The sequence below is a fragment of the Typopeltis vanoorti genome, chromosome 11, assembly GCF_054136105.1.
Source record: "Typopeltis vanoorti isolate ZY-2024b chromosome 11, IOZ_Tvanoo_1.0, whole genome shotgun sequence".
NCBI lineage: Eukaryota > Metazoa > Arthropoda > Arachnida > Uropygi > Thelyphonidae > Typopeltis > Typopeltis vanoorti.
Window position 1 is genome coordinate 75982270 of NC_143559.1, and position 19185 is coordinate 76001454.

Genomic DNA, 19185 nt, shown 5'->3' on the forward strand with positions numbered 1-19185 from the left:
TGCCTTTTGTAATACCTCAAAAACTTCCATGTCTTCTTTAGAAGAATTTTCTCTGGAACCATAGGCACAAATGAGTCTCATTATCTAATACTTCCACATCACTTTACTTGATTTTGCTTGCATATAGCATCTCATATTGGTTGTTTAGAAAAATCTAGCCCGTGTTTGTTGTTTGTCTTCTTTGTTTGGTAACACATATTATGTTGGTCTCGTACTTGTCTAATTCTTCTGCTAGTTCTATTTCTTTTCCATTGATGCTTTTTATGTCGATGGTGCCAATCTGATGCTCTACTGATGTTGGATAGGAATTTGTTTAAGTAGCTAACTTTTGCTGTTTGCCCTTGTTAATGAAAACAATCCGGGGCCTTGTTGAACTTGGGTGCCACATTTGCTCACACTGGATCAAAAGCATCAATGTGTGAACTGTTGCAAATTGTTCGATTTACACTACAAAGTATATTTGCATTTCTCCCCCCCCCCCTCCAGATTTGACTCCCTCGGACTACTATCTGTTTCCAAACATGAAAAAAATGGCTGGCAGAAAAGAGATTTTCATCAAATGATGAGGTGATTGCCGAAACAACTGCCTATTTTGAAAAGTTTGACAAATCGTACTATATGGATGGGATCAAAAAACTTGAGCATTGTTGGACTAAGTGTATAGACCTCAAAGAAGACTATGTTGAAAAATAAAAAATGTTTGTTCCAATTTGTTTTCATTTTTGCATATACTTGTCAAACAACCCTCATAATGTGCCATTAGAAAGGAATTTTATGACACCAATGTAAATTGTTTTTGTTATATATATAAATAAATAGGCATAGTTTCATTGAGATGAATGCATATTTACTGTGTAACTATAATGGTTCTTTATAGCCGTTTTTGGCATCTGCTACACCTTACAGAGATGATGACTTCAGTCCAAAAGTTCAAGAAATTTGTGAAGCTGAGAAAAATGTCAGAATAGGGTAAGACCCCAGTTCTTTATAATACAGTAATAGTAAATTATTTAAGCAAAATATGATTAATTACTATTTATAAAGTTTAGGCAATGAAAAAAAAAGGTATAAATTAGGTATAATTTACAATTATATTGCAGTGATAATAAAGAATCAGTCTAAATTCTGAGAAACAAAACAAGAATAAATTCACAGTGCTGCCATGGTATCGTTGTATATCCACAAATTCAGATACAATGTGGGTGTTGAAATCCCTCCTATTGCTATATTAATTGTCATAAATACATAAATTATCACCTCTTATGCTACTAAATAAGTGGAGTATATCATCATCATCATCACGAGCCACGGGTTCACTGCCCGTTGGTGTCCAATGCCTCCTTCACTATCTTCTTCCACCTTTCTTTGTCCAGTGTCACAGTTTCTGTACACTCATTCCAAACATGAATATCTTTTATCTTCTGGTCCTCACTCATTCTGCAAATGTCTCCAAATAATTGCAGCTTCTGTTTTATAATCTTTTGCATTAGATTCTCCTTTGGTTCAGTGGAGTATAGTTTATGATAATGTTATATACTCAATTGTATATTTGAATATGAATAATATAGCACAAATGTATGTATATTCCAAATTTCCAGTATTTGCATGTTAATCTCACCTGTTATATCTATAATCTCACCTGTTATATTTTATTTACATGTTATTTATATACAGCAAATTGGCCAGAAAAGAATGAACACACACACACACAGTATAATATTCACTGAAATAAAGGATGAGAACCAGATGGATTCGAGTTTTGATGATACTTGACTCTTGGATGGATGATATGTAAATTGATAGATAATATATAGAATTTATTTCTAAAGACTGCCATCTAGTTCCAAGTGGGAAAGATCTCTAGAAAGGGAGAAAGGTTATTAAATTCAATTTCTAATGCAAACTAGGGCCTCTGATGGATGGATGGATGAATCAATTTAATTTTATGTAGAAAACGCTGACCTTCCAGATGGCAAAAGTATTTGTTTACATTATGTACACAGAAGATTAGAGATTGATGGAATTAAGGATTTGGTGTTGAAGTTCTATGTAGAAAATGAGGCACATCATATAGATAACATAGGAGACCCATAGCTATTCATTCAATTTATTTGTATAATTTATCTTGATATTTGAAGTCTACATTGGTAGCAAATTCAGATAGTTTTAAATATCCAGAGGAAGATTGTTTTCAATAATTCTGGAGTATCATCCAGTGGCATATTTGTAAAAAGAGAGAGAGAGAGTATCTCTTATCAAAACTGATGAGTGTCAGGAGGAGACAAAGATTTGTCTTGTTTTCGAAATCTTCAGCAATTATTATATGACAGGTGGATCAATTTCTGGTGAAGCCACAGAAGCCTTATAAGTTATTTTGCCACTTATCTGTCAGTCATCTGATATAATCTACTACTGGTCTTAGTGGAATTTAGCTTTATGGATTTTAGGTAATACATATATCCTGGAATTCTAGCAAACTATGACTTAATCTTTTAATTCTTTGCCCCAGGATGTCTCATCTTGTGACATCTGATTTAATTTGTTAATTTGTGATTGCATAGGGTTTCTTGACTTTCTGAACTCCATATTACTGTTTCTTTTGAGATTGAAAAGCATTAAATTTGGAAAGAGATAAATTTAAAGACAGTATCCTTTTGTTTATATAAGATTTGAAGTGCTTCAGTAAAATATGCCATTTAATAAAACTTCTGCTATATGGCATGTTTTGTAATCATCTGTCAGTGCTATAAAGTAAGTCCATAATTGGAACCTTCTTAGATGTAACTGCATGGTGCCTTTACTCAAAGCTAAGGCTTTATTTTTTTTATTTGGTAGAGGATAATCAGCAATATTAATATCTACTTTTTTTTATGTTCACTGTAGAATTAAACTTTTTCTTATTAGTTAAATTTTGTGAGGTTTTTTTTTGTTGTTGTTTTGTTTTGTTTAAAATACATTTTAAGCATTTTAAAATTTTGATAAAATACATTTAGCTGACTCAGTAGATATTCTAGATATAATATCGGATAATTGTGATGACAATAAAGTAGACAATTCAGAGTTGATAAAAGCTATTTGATATAGCTTAAGATTTTGTGGCATCATGCAATACACAGTGGATAATAAATGCATATTACTTGTGCTCCTTGTAACATTTTAAAAAAATAATCTATTTAATGCACTCTGCTTTTATGATACATAGTTTTGAACTATTAAAGTGTTTTTTAAGATAGTCTCTCTTACTCTGAGCAGATAAAGAGTGAAAGAATTTATGAAATGTAAGATAAAGACATAATAAAATGATTACGTGAATACAACCTACAAGAAATATTTATTATTATCACAGACTCTTTGTGGGAGATTCATTCAACTGACAACACATTTATATTACTGAATCTTAAAATCCTTAACACTCCCTGCATTAACAACATATTCCAGTAATGTGTTCCATCCACCTGCAATTCTCCACGTAAAAAATCTAATCTTCGCACAACTTCCAGGGATGGCCTCTAGTTCTTTGCTCACCTTCCATCCTTTTCTTAATTATTATTATTACGTGACACCTCGAGGAAGTCCAAAGACTCATCAAGGGAGGGCACCTACTCTACAACTCTCCATCTTCACCTTAATCCACCAACTACAACTATACCAATTCCATCTACTGCCCACCACCACTAGTATTTTCACAGGCAATCACAAACATCCATGCCAAAGGCAGGATTCAAACCTGCAGTCTTTTGACTAGAGAGCAGATATACTAACCACTTGGCCAACCAGGCTGGCATTAAACCCTTCACCAATTTAAATGTCACTATCGTATCGCCTCTTCTCTTATCCACTCAACTCTGCAATCCACATTCCTTTAACCTCTCTCCCTAGCCAACATTCTAGATTCCTGATATTGTCTTAGTCACTCATCTCTGGACCCTTCCCCAATGCTTCCACATCACAGTGAAAACTAGGTGACCAAATCTGAGTACAATAGTCCAAGTGTGGTCTGACCAGTGCTTTATACAGTTCCATAACTACCTCCTTATTTCTGTATGTTAGTGTATTTCTGATCATAGTGAAAATATGATGTGCAGTCTTTGCAACACCTTGCAGGCCTTCTAAACTTCAGTTTATTGTCAACCATCATTCTCTGATCTGGAATCTCATCTACTTCTGGCAGTATAGTTCCATCAATATAATACATGGCCTTATATATCTGCACTCCAAAATGCAACACTTTGCACTTATTAAATATTAAAAGTACAACCCCATTCATTTGTCCAAACTAAAATTCTATTCAAATCTTCCTGAAGGGAATTAATATCAGCAGTGCTCCTTATAATTCCTGATGATCCAACTTTTAAATTGGCAAACACCTGAAGATCTCCAGTTAGTCTACATGAAATATCATTTATCAGCAACAGAACTCTTGAGCACACTGCCAGTTATCCTCTTTCTTGAAACACTGTTCCCTCACACAACTTGCTGGCATCATTCAGAGAGCCATTCTCTGATCCATCTAACCAGTATACTATCCATTCCGATCCTCTCAGCTTATATACCAACTTATCATGAGGTAATCTATCAAATGCTTTTGCAATGTCCAAGAATATCACTGTATATAAATCGCTCTTATTCAATACTCATTACCTTATTATAAAATGCAAGTAAATTGCTAAAATGAGACTAGCCTCTTCAGTGGCACACTCAGGATTTAATCTTGGGGGAGCCGAGCACTCAAGATGGGGGGAGCGAGTTGAGTAGACGATTTGAGAATACACACTGCATTGCTTATGACCTATGACTGAGCTCTGCAGTGATCACAATACATAATACCCGTGATCTCCTCTGGCTCGGCTCGGGCAAACGAAGTAGCGCTCGTTCCACCGAGCACTACTTCGTTAGCCTTGCATTCAAAATTCACGGCCACTCCCTTGGGAAGCGACCGTGCTTCCCAAGAGCTATAGGGTATTCCCACCTTTACGTGACCGCTGATTAGTATAGTAATAGAAGACACAACACAACATAAATATTAAAAAAAAAAGAATTTTAATTAGAAAAAGATTTTTGGAAAATTTTCTAGTGTTTTTTTTTCCTTTTTCTTGTTTTGCGGGGTAGCATTACTGACCATAAAGAATCCTATGTCCATCAGCCCAATCCTATATTCTACTCCTAACCAATATAACACCTTTGGAAATTTCTGCCTAGAACCATGATTATGAAGCAGTACCATTTTGCCTTTTTTCACGCCTTAGGAACCTTGCCTACTGCAAAACTTTCATTAAATAACTAAGTCAAGGGCATAGCTGAATGTTTTGCACAAAATACGTGGTGATATGTCATCCATTCCTACAGCCTTATTAGCATCTAATCCAATCAACATCTGAATACACCTCTAATTCTTTTTCCTTCCAGTTCTTCTAATACTTGCCTTCCTCTACAAGATGCACAGCATCATTTACACCATTGTGATATACACTGATGAAGTGCTCATTCAATAATTCCACTGTAACCTTTGTAGTGGTCACTCTGTTATCATGACTATCAACCAGTGTCAGTTAGCCATAATTATTCTTCTTGCTTTCAATATATTGGAAAAAATTTCCTTGAATTCTCCTTGGCCTGACTAGCAAATCTCTTCTCATACTGGACCTCTTCTTTCTTTACCATACTTGTTACCTTTCTAGCCTGGACTTTATACTCCTCATAGATCTGATCGCCATCGACTGTTTATCTTCTCCATAACATTTACTTTTCTAGCACAGCTTGCTTGATTTCACTGTTCATCCATTTTGCTCAGACTATTTATTTGCTTAACACTTGGTATGCAGTTATACATTGCTTGTGTCAGATACTGTCTTATGAACTCCCATGCACTGTCAGCATCTTTTCTGCACAGCTCATCTATCCAACATATTGATGCTGAGCTTCCCGTGATCCCCAGTCTTATAATTTCACGTGTATCCTTTTTTGATAATAACCTTTTCTTCTTTCACTACTTCTCAAGCAAGTATATCATGATCAACCTCACAATCTGGGGGCAGTGTTAATACCTCGTTAACAACTACATCTTGTGAATATATCACTAAATACAAGATTCTAAAAGATCTAGTTGCATCTGTCACATGCTACTTAAGATATTTATTCCTCAGAGATTCAGGAAATTCACTCTTGTTCCTGTTCACTGTTTCCTCCTTCCCGTCTATATTCCTGTAATTAAAGTCTCCCATTAGAATCACCTTCATTTTACATGTCCAACCAGTTTCCTAAATATTTCACAGTCAGTATTCTCTATATTCTCCAGCCTATAACAGCATCCCATTAGATATATTAATCTGTTAATTTCAACTTCATACCGTATAGATTCAAAATTTTCCATTTTCAACTTCTACTCTTTATGGAAACAATTCCTCTGCAAACATTAACAGTTCTCTTTTCTCCTTCCTATCCTTCCAGAAAATTGTATATTATAGAAAGGTTATTTTTTAAATGCTGTCATCAATTGCGGCATTTGTAGAAATGGGCTGCAAGTGATATCAGATTTCAATACTGAAATCTAAGCAAATAACTATGATCCTAGATTGTGTATTTTGCTATGATAATTCTTTCTGTTCTTAAAAATCTATATTTACTTCCTCAATAATCAAGCAAAGTGAGTCTTCACACTTCTGTATACAAAAACAAAAAACAGTTTAATAATACTAAGATACATTTAACAATACACAATATTCTAAATTTTAACCACAGTAACTCTTCTTAAAATCTAAAAGAAATAAACATCTTATCTGGGCACAAGATAGGCCTAAAAACAACATCTATTTCTCTCAAACTCAGATGCTTCAAATAAAAGTTGAATGAAATGGTTTTATCTCTTTAGCAGAAACAGTTTCTTATCCTGAAAACCACTTTTCTCTTAATGAAGTCTTGAAACAACTGTAATTTCCTATTGATGATAAGAGTATGAAAAGTTCAGACTTGGACAGTAAATTCCTCAGTTTCAAACACTGTCTAGCTGTAATGCCTTCTAGAAAAATTACACATGACATATTCCTTCTTTCTGCTTTCTTCAAACTCACAAATTTTATTTATTTTTGCTGTATGAAGGATTTCTGAGGGAAAATGGCTGAATGCTTAAAATCAACTCGCTGTATCTATTCTTTGAAAGAGCTGTTAGATCATTACTGTTTAAGTGGGACTTTTAATATCCGACAAACATTTTTCCCTCTTTATGAGAAACTGCATTTATTGTGTTCCAAAGTTCCTTTAATATCTTTTAGACCTGTCACTTTAGTTACAAATGTAACTAAAGTGACAGGTCTTGTAATATAACAGCTAAAATCATTTAAACTTCTTTCTTTATGAAAGACTGATAGTAATAGACCTTTCCTCTAACTAGTTCAAAAATTCCTTCCATATCTCTGTATAATCTGTATTTCCTTCATGTAAATTAACATGAAGGAAATACAGATTATACAGATAACACTAACTAGCAAACATTAACAGTTGTTTATGTTTGCTAGTTAGTGTTATTTTCATTCACTCATGCTCCTAGCATGCATACATTTCTAGTTCTGCTCATTCATGAAGCAGAACTGCTACCATTATGTGTTATCTTCATGGCATTTTTATTGAAAGAAATAAAATCTCACACTTCCACAGAAGTTTTAATTTATGTATTTTAAACATATTCAAAACATTGAATTTTAACCCTTATACCCTACCCTACAAGCAAATCTTCTACTATATTAACTTAATTTACGCTAAACCACCCAGCCTGGTTGGCTGAGCAGTTATCGTATCTGCTCTCCAGCCAAAAGGCTGTGGGTTCGAATCCTACCATGAGCATGGATGTTTGTGATTGTCTGTGGAAATACTAGTGGTGGTGGCAGGCGGTAGATGGTGGTGGCGTAGTTGCGGTTAGTTATAGTTGGTGGAGACAGAGAGATGTAGAGTAGGTGTCCTCCCTCGAGTCTTTGGACTCCCTGGAGGTGTCACGTAATAATAATCTTATTTCTTAACCTCATTAAAAAATTAACATTAATATAAACAATATGCAAACGATGCACAGCTATATATATAAAAGAAAAATTACAATTCATTTTGTGATAACATCACAAAATGAATCTTTTTATCACAAAATATATTTCACGCTGACAACAGAAACTGGTAATTTGAAGCAGAAAAGTCAAATTCATACTAATTTATATAAACAAAATTACTTTAGAATATGCACATACTGATGGGTTACAATATTATTAGACCTTCAAAGAGTCAAGGACTGAAGTGAGTCATGTATCACTCACATCAGATGTCATATCTTTTCTTAAACTCATTCACTCTAGATGCACTCACTGCTTAAATAAGCAAATTGTTCCACTCAATCACTCACGGTTCTATGAGAGGAAAAAAAAATCTATTACTCCTTTCTTAACTTCACTTCCACTAATATCCCCTTGTTCTTTCTCTCTCTCTCTGCAGGTTCAAGCACAGTATAACCTTTGATGTCTGTGTCATAAAAATCAAATCATAAAAAGAATAAAAAACCTTCCACATAATTTTTTCAACCATCCATCCATCAGTGGCACTTAAGCACCCATATCCTTCCAAGTACCCTTGGATTTCTTAACCGTAATATGAGGATAAGGCGGTTATCCCTATGCCTCCAAGTATTCTTGTCTGTAAATTGTGTGTGTTCTACTGGCCAGTTTTCCTGTTTTGAGGGACGAAAAACCAGTTTCCAGAGAAAAAATCCTCTAACTCTGCATGAGACTGGCAAACTCACCTTTAGTCGAAAGAGACCAGATAAAGGTTCCTCATATCATGGACGGGAATCGAACCCAGTTATTTCCGACCAAGGGCTTTGTCTATACCGACTGAGCTATGGAGGCACTATTTTTTTCAACCAGCATCATATAATTCCATCTCAAAAGTTTATTGACCTCTGTCACAATGCAAATCAGTGTTTGCATTCCATAAACCTGATATCGTCTTTGCAACTCTTCTTTGCAGCCTTTCCAAAGCTTCTTATCTCTTTGGAACCTAGGAGACCAAATCTGTGCACAGTAGTTTATGTGCAATTACATCAATGCATTGTAAATTGTTAAAAGGACTTCCTGTGTGTTAGTGTTCGTTTCAACATCACGTTTATCTCCTGAGTTGTGTTTGATTTTTGTTATATGACCTTTGGACTTCACCTTTCTATCCACCATAGCTCCAAGATTTCTAGCCTCGTCTGTTATTCCAAGGTATAATCCCACCAACATAATGTGCTGTTGGATATCGCATCGATCAAAGGTGCATAACGTCATGCTTACTAACATTGAATTGATATCCATTATCATTTGCCCACACTTTCAGCCTATTCAAATCAACCTGTAAATGCTGTATATCAGTAGCATTTCTGATTGCTTTGCCTATCTTTGTATCATCAGCAAACAACTTGAAGATCTCTTGTCAGCCCCTTTCCAATATTATTAATGTATAGATTAAACAGTGGTCTAAGGACTGATCCCTGGGCCCCATCACTGGTCATCTTAAATCTGGCAGATTCGCATCTTCCATATATCACTCTTTGATATGTATCCGTCAGCCATTCACTTATCCCAGCCAATAATTCATATTCCAATCCCATGTTATCTAGTTTATACAACAGCCTTTCGTGTGGTATCCTATCAAAGCTACAAGGATACCTAATACCACAATTAGATGACGATGACCACAACAGATGCTTATATTTCCAGCAAGACATTGCTATGTCTTGCTGGAATCGAGTGTTGAATCGAGCTAAAGATCGAATGTTTATACCACGACTACAGCCAATTTGGATGAGCTACATTCCAGAATTCCTGCTGCCATTGCCAAAGTTACGCAAGATAACTTCTCTGCTACGTGTGACAGGAAATTGATTACAGATAGGACATCTGCAGAATTACTGGATGCAGTCATATCGAACTTTCTGTATTCAAAATTCAAGTTACACTACATAATAAAAATTGTTCATCTATTGCTTTTTACCTTCTATTGTCATTCAAAGTTGTATACCCTCTTTTGAAATGCCCTGTATTTCATTCTATTCACCCTCTATCTCACACCACACGCCCTCAAAACCACTGCCACTATTTCCTACTTGCATCTCTACTTTGTATAAGCATAACTCTTTCTATCATCAGTAGCACTTCCCTTTTTATCCTTTCTATTTTCACAAAAAACATACCCTTTCATCTCTATTCCTGTCAGGATGTCATCCTTTTCAAACCATGTCTCACTTATTCTAACAATTTTTGGGTGAGCAAACTCAACCAATGCAACCATTTCATTTCTCCTGTTTCTGATACTTCTAGCTTTCACATACAAACATGACAGCTCGTTCCTGGATCTATAACAAGTTACACTGTTATCACTTATTAGATGTGATTTCTCTACCTTCCTCAAGCCATTTCTTATTCTCTTTACTCATCCCGACAATTCTATTCCCTTCTTGTCTACACATGCATTCACATCTTCTTTCAGTGTCAACCTTTCGCATGCTGTGTTCACCTATACCCATTTTTCCATTTGTCTTGCACACTTGTTTTCTCTACACTCATGCTACCCACTTCTTCACTCATAAGCACCACTTCAATCTCTCCTTCCTTATTCTCCTGCTCTTTCAGATCACTCAGATCCAAGTAATTTTACTCTATTGGTATTTTTTCAGATCTGCTAAAAATGGTTTTGTAAAATCATGGCTAACTTGAACAGGTAATGAATTTCATGGTGTTTGCTGTGCTATCAGTTTATTTCTTTAAATATTAATTTGCAAATTAAGAAAACAGAAAGTACATTTTGAGTTATTGTCAGTAAGTAATTAACAAATGCCACCTATATTTGTATAAATTTAGCTGCTTATATATCAGCTTGTGTATCCCTTTTGTATTCAGTTTGTGTATGTGTATATTTATCAATGACAACTACAGTGATAAATGTGTGTATATATATATATATATATATATATATATCATTTTCATTTTGCAGATTAAAACTTTCAAAAGTTATTTTTGTTGGTGATGTGGCAGTTGGCAAGACTTGTCTTGTAAACAGGTGAGTTGACATTATCAGATTTAGTGTTTTTTTTTTTTTTTTCTTTGCACAAAAAAATTATTCTTTGCAATAACTGCAGTGATAAATTTTGTACTAGCAGTGTAGAATTAGTCTTATAAATTTATAAACACTTTCCCCAGATGTAATTAAATCTTTGGAGAGGGGAGAGAGTTAAAAATATGATTCTCATAGTAGTTTGTATTACAAAGACACTTTCATTAGATAAGGTGAAATAGTGTTTCATAGAAAATTGAAACTTTTCTAGAAGATTTTAATTTTTCATTGTACCTTCTGGTTGTGCTATGCATTTGTGTCTCCAAGTAATAATATGAATAAAAAGGCTTGAAATTCTTCCTGCATGATGCTGTGCACTTAATCGAAATAGAGTGTGCATTTTTTGATATAAACTTTTAAGGTAAAATTTGCTCAGAAATTTTCATATAGAATTTATGCTTCACTTTAAGCAAATTTTTGTTTGTCTTAGGTTAGCTTAGCTAGAAATAAAGATGTATATTTATTCAGAAAAAAAATCATTTTAATAATAATGATGATGATTGATGAAATACAGCTGCAGTTCCTCTATACAATATGAAGTACTCTTTAGTTGATAAGACCTGAATTTGAATCATATTTAGGATCAGAGGATTGTATATAAGGTATTTTCAACTAAGGTGCGAGTTAGCTAGTCTTATATGGAGGCAGCAGTGTGTTTCCTTTAGCAAAGCAGAAAACAGAAAAGAAACATGCATAGCTGTCTTCTGTCATTACCAAAATTATTACATGATGCTTCCATAGAGTTCAGGACTCATCTCATCAGGCACACTATGCAGCCAACCATGTGGTATAAACCACTGTCTGCATTACATTTACTACTATCCAATATAGAGATTTTTGTGTGTAATTGTGTATGTTCTCTTGCCTGTTTGCTATGCAGGACAGAACAGCAGATTTTCTGGAAGCGAAAAAAAACCTTGCTACCGCCTCCTCAAGTAAAAGTGAGTGAGTTAGTCTTGTATGGCGGTAGCAAGGTTTTTTCACTTCCAGAAAATTGGGTGTTCTGTCCTGATTGCAAACAGGCAAGAGAACATACATAATTACAGACAGAAATCTGTGTATTGGGTAGTAGTAGTAGATGTAATGCAGACAGTGGTTTATACCACATGGTTAACTGAATAGTGTTGTGTAGTATGCCTGATGAGATGAGTCCTGAACTCTATGACAATGTCATGTAATAATTTTGGTAATGACAGAAGACTGCTATGCTTTGTTATTCATGTTCCTTTTCTGTTTTCTGCTTTGCTGGAGGAAACACACTGCTGCCTCCATATAAGACTAGCTAACTCGCACCTCAGTTGAAAATACCTTATATACAATCCTCTGATCCTAAATATGATTTAGGATCAGTACTCTTAATATGATACTCTAAATATGATATCCTAAATAAATCATATTTAGGATTGATCCTAAATATGATTTATGACAGTACTCTTTAGTTGATAAGACCTGAATTATCCAATTCAAGTCTGATCAACTAAAGAGTACTGTCATATTGTGTAGAGGAACTGCAGCTATATTTCATCAATCATTCACATAAAGATTCTTCTCATCACAATGAGAATCAAACCCAGGTTTTTTTTTTTTTCTCCAATTGAAGGATGCATGTTGTCCTTAAATGAGTTTTATTTAAAAAAAAAAAAATTCATAAAAGATAGGATTGGGAATATAGCTCGGTAATGTAATTTATAACGATGTATGTGTTGCAAAATAGTATTCATTATTTCAGTAGCATTTGCATATTAATAGGTTGGATTTTAATTAATGGCAGGTAGCATGAATAGGAAAGCCGAATTCAATAAGCTGTGCATATGCTAAATGTATGGATGTAATAATCTCATGCTTTAGCAACTCAAGAAATTGATAAGGTGGAAGCTGATAAGCATAAATAACAGCATTTGCGACTAAAACTAATTAATCTTTTCCATCAAGCAGATTTACTTATGATGATAATAAATTATTTGCTAACAGCAGAATTTTTAATCATCTTTCTTTATTGTTGTCGCTGCTTAGATATGTTAAAAGGGAAAGTAAAGTAATTGAAAAATTATAGCACATTACAGTATCATTACAATATATAATGTTAAAAGCAGGAACGGTTGATCAGACTAAAATTTCAACTTTCTTGATATGATGCTTTTTACAAAATAAATCAATAAATAAGATAATAATAAATAAATAAAATGGCGTTCTTACTAAAATAAAGAGCCAAAGACTTCATTTTGGCAATGCAAAATTATATAAATTAAGTGGATCCAACATCATTTCAAACTAGTAAAACCTATCAAAATGGACCAATCAAAGGCAATATATGGGAGCTTTTAGCGTTCGTGCTTTTCCTATTAGGTTTGGCTAGGGCAACTCGTAGTATGTTGGCGGTGTGTTCCCACAAGCTCTGGTGTCAATTTTCGCATGAAACTTTTATAGTTTCTGTATTCGACTTTGAAATGTTGTTGGATTTAATATCCACTTAATTTATATAATGGTGTTCTTATATACATTAATCTTTTCCATCAAACCTCTTGTAGAAATGGTATGACTAGTGAGCCCTACTTTATCAGAATCACAGAATTGGATATATAGTCTTGGTGCTTTTCTGAACATCTGCAAATCCACCTGTCTGTTAATAGTAGGGGATACCGCATGAGTAAAGAATTCTATAAATACTTGGATAGGAAATGAGAGCGGAGAGAATTCTTTGGAATGTGCAAGAACTGGCTTAATTTATGAATCAGATGGAAGGAGATTGAATGCTTATTTGACATACAAGTCTCTTTAAGATTTTCCAACAAACCTTGTACACATGGAAGAGGGAAACTGAAAATGTCTTCTTGAGAAGGACAAAGATTATGGTAATAATTGTTTATTATTTTTGTGATATCGGAGTTGTGGCTATCAGAGACAAAAATAGCTTTGATATTAAAAAAAAAACACTTTTTAAAAAAAAAAAATCTGTGGAACATAAGGGGTGTGTGTGTGTGTGTGTGTGTGTGTGTGTGATGTACTAACATTTTGATAATGTTTGACTGACTTCTGAGAAAGATAAGTGTCTCCCTTGTTCTACTTTTCTCCCGAAGGATACAACCTTCAAAAAATATGAGATTTCTCCTTTCTTCTTATTTTCTTGCCCACATAGCATGGATATGCTATAGATCTTGCAACCTTTCATGTGTGGGTCAGAAAGAAAAAAAAAAAAGGTTTGTGCCTCTGTAGAAAGAGGAATGTAATACTAACAAAACATGTTACAAATAGAAAAGCCATAAGAGTAACAGTCCATCTAGTCTTCATTGCCATCAGTGAAAACTAGATGATGCATTTTTACATCTTATTAGATGGAAATGTATTGTTTTAGGACTCTGCATGCACCACATAATATTAATAATATTAATATTTAGATTATGAAGCCTATAGGCAATTAGTACTGTGCATATGAGCATGCACTCAGATTTTCAGTTAGACTAAGGTTTTTATGGTAATAACATACTAGAGAAAGCAGATGCCTACATCTAAGAAAGACAATGCCACCTAGTTTGATTACAAAATGAAAACCATTCCCTTGTAACTATGCTGTACTATGGAGACTGTGTTATAGTTTCTGGTAACTTCAATATTTCTTCCATGTTTTGTCTTTCCTTCGTGGTACTAGAGAATGACTAATGTCTAGCATAATATATTAGTTTTCTTTATTTTACTGCAAAATACTGCCATTAATCTAATTGATAATTTTAGATTTTGCCATAAAGTGTTTGATGCTAACTACAAGGCCACAATAGGAGTAGATTTTGAGGTTGAAAAGTTTGATATTTTGAACACAAATTTTAATCTTCAAATGTAAGTATTTTTTCTACTTCCATAATTTGATAATATACTGTAATACCATAGAATGATTGATTCATTATGAAAGTTTTGTTTTATATTATATTGTAGGTATATAAAAACCATTGCTGCCTGGTTGTTCGAGTGGTTAGCTTATCCGCTCTTCAACCAAAAGGCTGTGGGTTCGAATCCTGACATGGATGTTTGTGATTGTCTTTGAAAATACTAGTGGTAGATGGCGTTGGTGTAGTTGCAGTTTGTTGTAGTTGGTGGATTGAGTGGTGGAGACAGAGTTGAAGTCGAGTAGGACAATGAGTCTTTGGACTCCCTGGAGGTGTCACATAATAATAATATAATTATGAATCCTCTAATTTATAAATTATAAAGTTGGGAGGTAGAAGTTGGATAGTTTCTGTAATTAAAAATTAAATAACTTAATATTTAAAAAAAAAGTATGAACAGTTTTCAAGGAACAGATCAAATTTGAATATGCTAGAATGAAGAATCTTGGTCTGGTTAAAAAGAACTCTGTTAATGGCATTGGAAGCAAGGTCAGAATTGCCAGATTCTAAATATCCACTCATAGCAGAATGGCCAGTGTATTCAAAGTAACAAAGCCAACATGAATAGGACACTTGATAAACACTTGGTAAGTACAGAAGTGGTATTTGTCCTGGTTGATGGTAATCATCTTCATTCAACCATTTTTCACTTATTCCAATGATTTTGGGGTGAATAAACTCAATCAGCGAAAAATCTCCCTTATTTCTGATATTCCTGGCATTTGTAAATAAACAGCAGTTCACTTTTAAGTCTATAACCAGTTCTGTTGGTTGTGATTTTCCCATCACACCTGCTCTTGCCTAATCACCTTTATTACCTCTTATCACATATATCAGCTGAGACTCAACTATCCCACTTGCATTCCAATCTATTTCATTTCTATGCTGATCATCTTCATATCTACATTCACTACTACTCCCAATCCACTCCCCATATGCCATATTTCCCTGTTCACATGGGTCCCTCCCCCTTTGTTTTTTCCTTGTTCCTGTTGCATTTCCATTATCCTGATATACTTTTAAATAAATACAGTACAAGTCTACAGGATTTCCTAACTAAATTGAATAACTGTTGTAGTAAATTTGGTATGAAAATCAGCAATAAAAAAAAATCAATGAAAATAGGTAAGAACGTTGAAAAAGTCAACTGCATCCTGAATTTATCAGCAATTTAGGTACAATTTTTAGGGAAAATGGCAAATTAAATATGGATGCACACAACAGAATTAGCAAAACTAGTTTAGTAGGAAATCAACTGAATAAATTTATCTGGAATAAGAAAGAAATTAGCCAAAACACTAAATTAGCTATATACAAGACAGTGTTCAAGCCAATTTTAACTCATGAATGTGAGGATCTGATATAGAAATAAAACACTTGATCAAAGACTGGAGACCAAGATATGAGAGTTCTGAGAAAAATTAGAGGAGTAATCACTTAGCAGTATCATATTAAAATGAGGATATTAGGAAAGAACTTGATATTGTTAGCATTCAGGAATGTGTTAGCTGAGCTCATTTCAGATGATGGTATGGCACTTAAAGAAAGGGAAAGGAAAGGTTGTTAAAAGAAGAATTGCAGTTAAAAGAAGTCAGAATGGAAGGCAGGAAAATGATTCGAGGAAGACCAAAATATAAGATCTTATAATATTGGAGTGTCAACAGATAGAGTAATTTGAGGAAAGTTATCGATAGGAAGTTAGTTAATATTTTCAAATAGTACTATCATAATATCCTGTATACTATGTGAGGGTAATGATTTTGAAGATTTCTGTGTGTGTTCGCTATAATAAGCTGCTGTGAAATGGATGAATTACATGGGAGCCTTTGTGTGATTTTGAATCAACTGCAAATGTATTATGACCTTAAGGGAACAAAAAATGTATGAGAAGATGGATTCATTAACCGAACAATATACAATGAGTATTTATTTATAGCGTAGTATATGACTATTAACAGTGAATATACTCCATCCATTTCTTAACCAAATATGAATGCAGGAAGAATGGCCAGATGAATGAATATTGGGTGTTACTGATCAAAATACCAAAAAAAAGATCTAACTGATTGCAATAATTGGAGAGGGCTATCATTATTAAATGCAACAAATAAAATACAAGAATAATATTAGAAAGAATAAAAAAAAAAGAAATAAACCAAATGTTAAGAGAAACACAAGCAGCATTTAGAGCCAAGGTCATATATAGATCAAATAGCAACACTAAGAATAATAATAGAACAGTCAAGAATAGAAAATGACAGTCAAATCTTTATATCAAGTAACAGTGACTACATTGTTTTTATGTTTTTAATTTTTTCTTGTATTTTTGATTATGAAGGGAAAGGAAGGACTGAGCATGTAGCCACTCAGTTTAACATCACCATCTCACAGCTCATATAAAAGATACGGATTATTGCAATGATTGCTTGTTTTCTTGTATTGCAGTTGAAGATATGCTGTAATTATAAAATCATAATCTTTGTGTGCATAAATACATATCTTTACCAGCACAGAACCAACCAATAATGAATAATATTTTATTCATTATTGGGTCCGTGCGGTTAACCTAGTGGCTTTGCACTTCTCAACCATATGACTGGGGAAGGAGTGTCCCAGGTTTGATTCCCATTGAAGACGTGAGGAATTTGAGGATTTCCTCAGCCATAGCCAAGTTAGCCGGTCTTGGGCGCGGACAGTAGGGTTTTTTTCCGCAGTTTATCTGGTTATTTTCATCCTGCAAGCAGGCAAACCGGCCCCGTGAACATATGCTGCTACAGTCAAAAATATATTCCTTCCAGCAGCAGGCTAGGCGACAGGTCGGTTGGGAGTGGTACTAACAAGAAGTCACATCTAAGTAACACGTGGACCCTGCATAGGAAGCGGGAATAACGCGTAGTGAAAGAAGATTTTATTCATTATTGGTTGGTTCTCCAAACATTATTTTTTCAAAAATAGTTTTTCAGTCTTGATATATTTCTAAGTAACATTGCTTTTTTGTGACAGTGTTTTTTCTGTTAAAGTATATCATTGAAATAACTCGGAAACATTCATTTCATTCAAATATTGTACCAAAAATAAAAAATTAAAACTTAGATTTGAAAATGTAGATGAATTTGCAAAAATGAGCTTACCATGAACAAGTAAGCAAAACCATAATATCTGGTTGAAGAAAGAATATGAGGCTGTTTTGCAGACCTTTTTTATTGTATTTCATTATATCTTTTTTAATGATGATATTTTTAAAAGCAATTTTTCTGTTTTCTTTTTCCTTTTGTTTATATTATTTTTAAGCAGTGTAATTCAGTAGTGACATCTCTGACAAAGAATAATTTTCAAGTACAGAGTTGTTGCTTTCTTGTGGTTATTCTTTCCCATGTTATCTTTTGCAAGATGTGAATTTTCATTTATTGGAGAGACACCAATGAATATTAGCACTTATCTTTTCTAAGTGAGCTTCAAGCTTATGAGACATATGCTTTAACACCCTACTGCCCATTACATTAATCTATATCATCAAAACATGGATGTGGAGTGTATCACTGAAATTGCATAAATACAGAGCCTAAGATGGTTAATATAATACTCCACCTGAAGCATGCTACAGTCCAGGGCATTTTGAGCAAATAACAATGCCCTGCATGGTCAACATCCAATGCTACTCATTACAAAAAACAGGTGGTACTGTAATAGCTTCCAAAACATTTGAATTGCCTCTCATGTAATCTTGTTTATATCTTGTTGAGATATTTTTCTAGATATAGCTTTATTGACCAATGATGGAATTGTTTGATTAGTATTTCTCAATTGTGAAAGTAAGAAAAATCTTAAGAACAGATTATCGTCATCAAATTTCTGATATATACCCTCAAGGGGATGTACAGGAATACCTTGCATTACTTTTTTTTTGAAAAATTGAGTTAAATGTGTACACACTTAAATTGTTTAGTGCAGCCTCTAAACTTTCTTTCAAAATATTCTGTGCTAATAGTTTGCCAGTCTGATGGCCAATTGATTAAATACCTGCTCTCCAACCAATAGGCTACGAGTTTGAACCCCCATTGTGGGCACGGATGGTTACAGTTGTCTTTAGGTGGGAGATAAATTTCATCATCTGGTGTCATTCCATTATCCTGCTTATTAGAATGAAAATATACCATGTTTGGTATCTAGAGTGTGTGTTTGG

The 19185-nt window shown here is 34.0% G+C and overlaps 1 protein-coding gene across 1 annotated transcript in view; it reads left to right on the forward strand.

Moving 5' to 3' along the window:
• The window catches only part of RabX5 (RAS oncogene family member RabX5), a 118971-nt gene that overhangs the window by 17130 nt on the left and 82656 nt on the right, over positions 1–19185 (forward strand). Inside the window, exons 3-5 of the mRNA XM_090400092.1 lie at positions 878–969; positions 11005–11070; positions 14854–14955. Of these exons, the coding sequence (XP_090256218.1) occupies positions 878–969; positions 11005–11070; positions 14854–14955 (260 nt within the window). The remainder of the gene's footprint in view (positions 1–877; positions 970–11004; positions 11071–14853; positions 14956–19185) is intronic.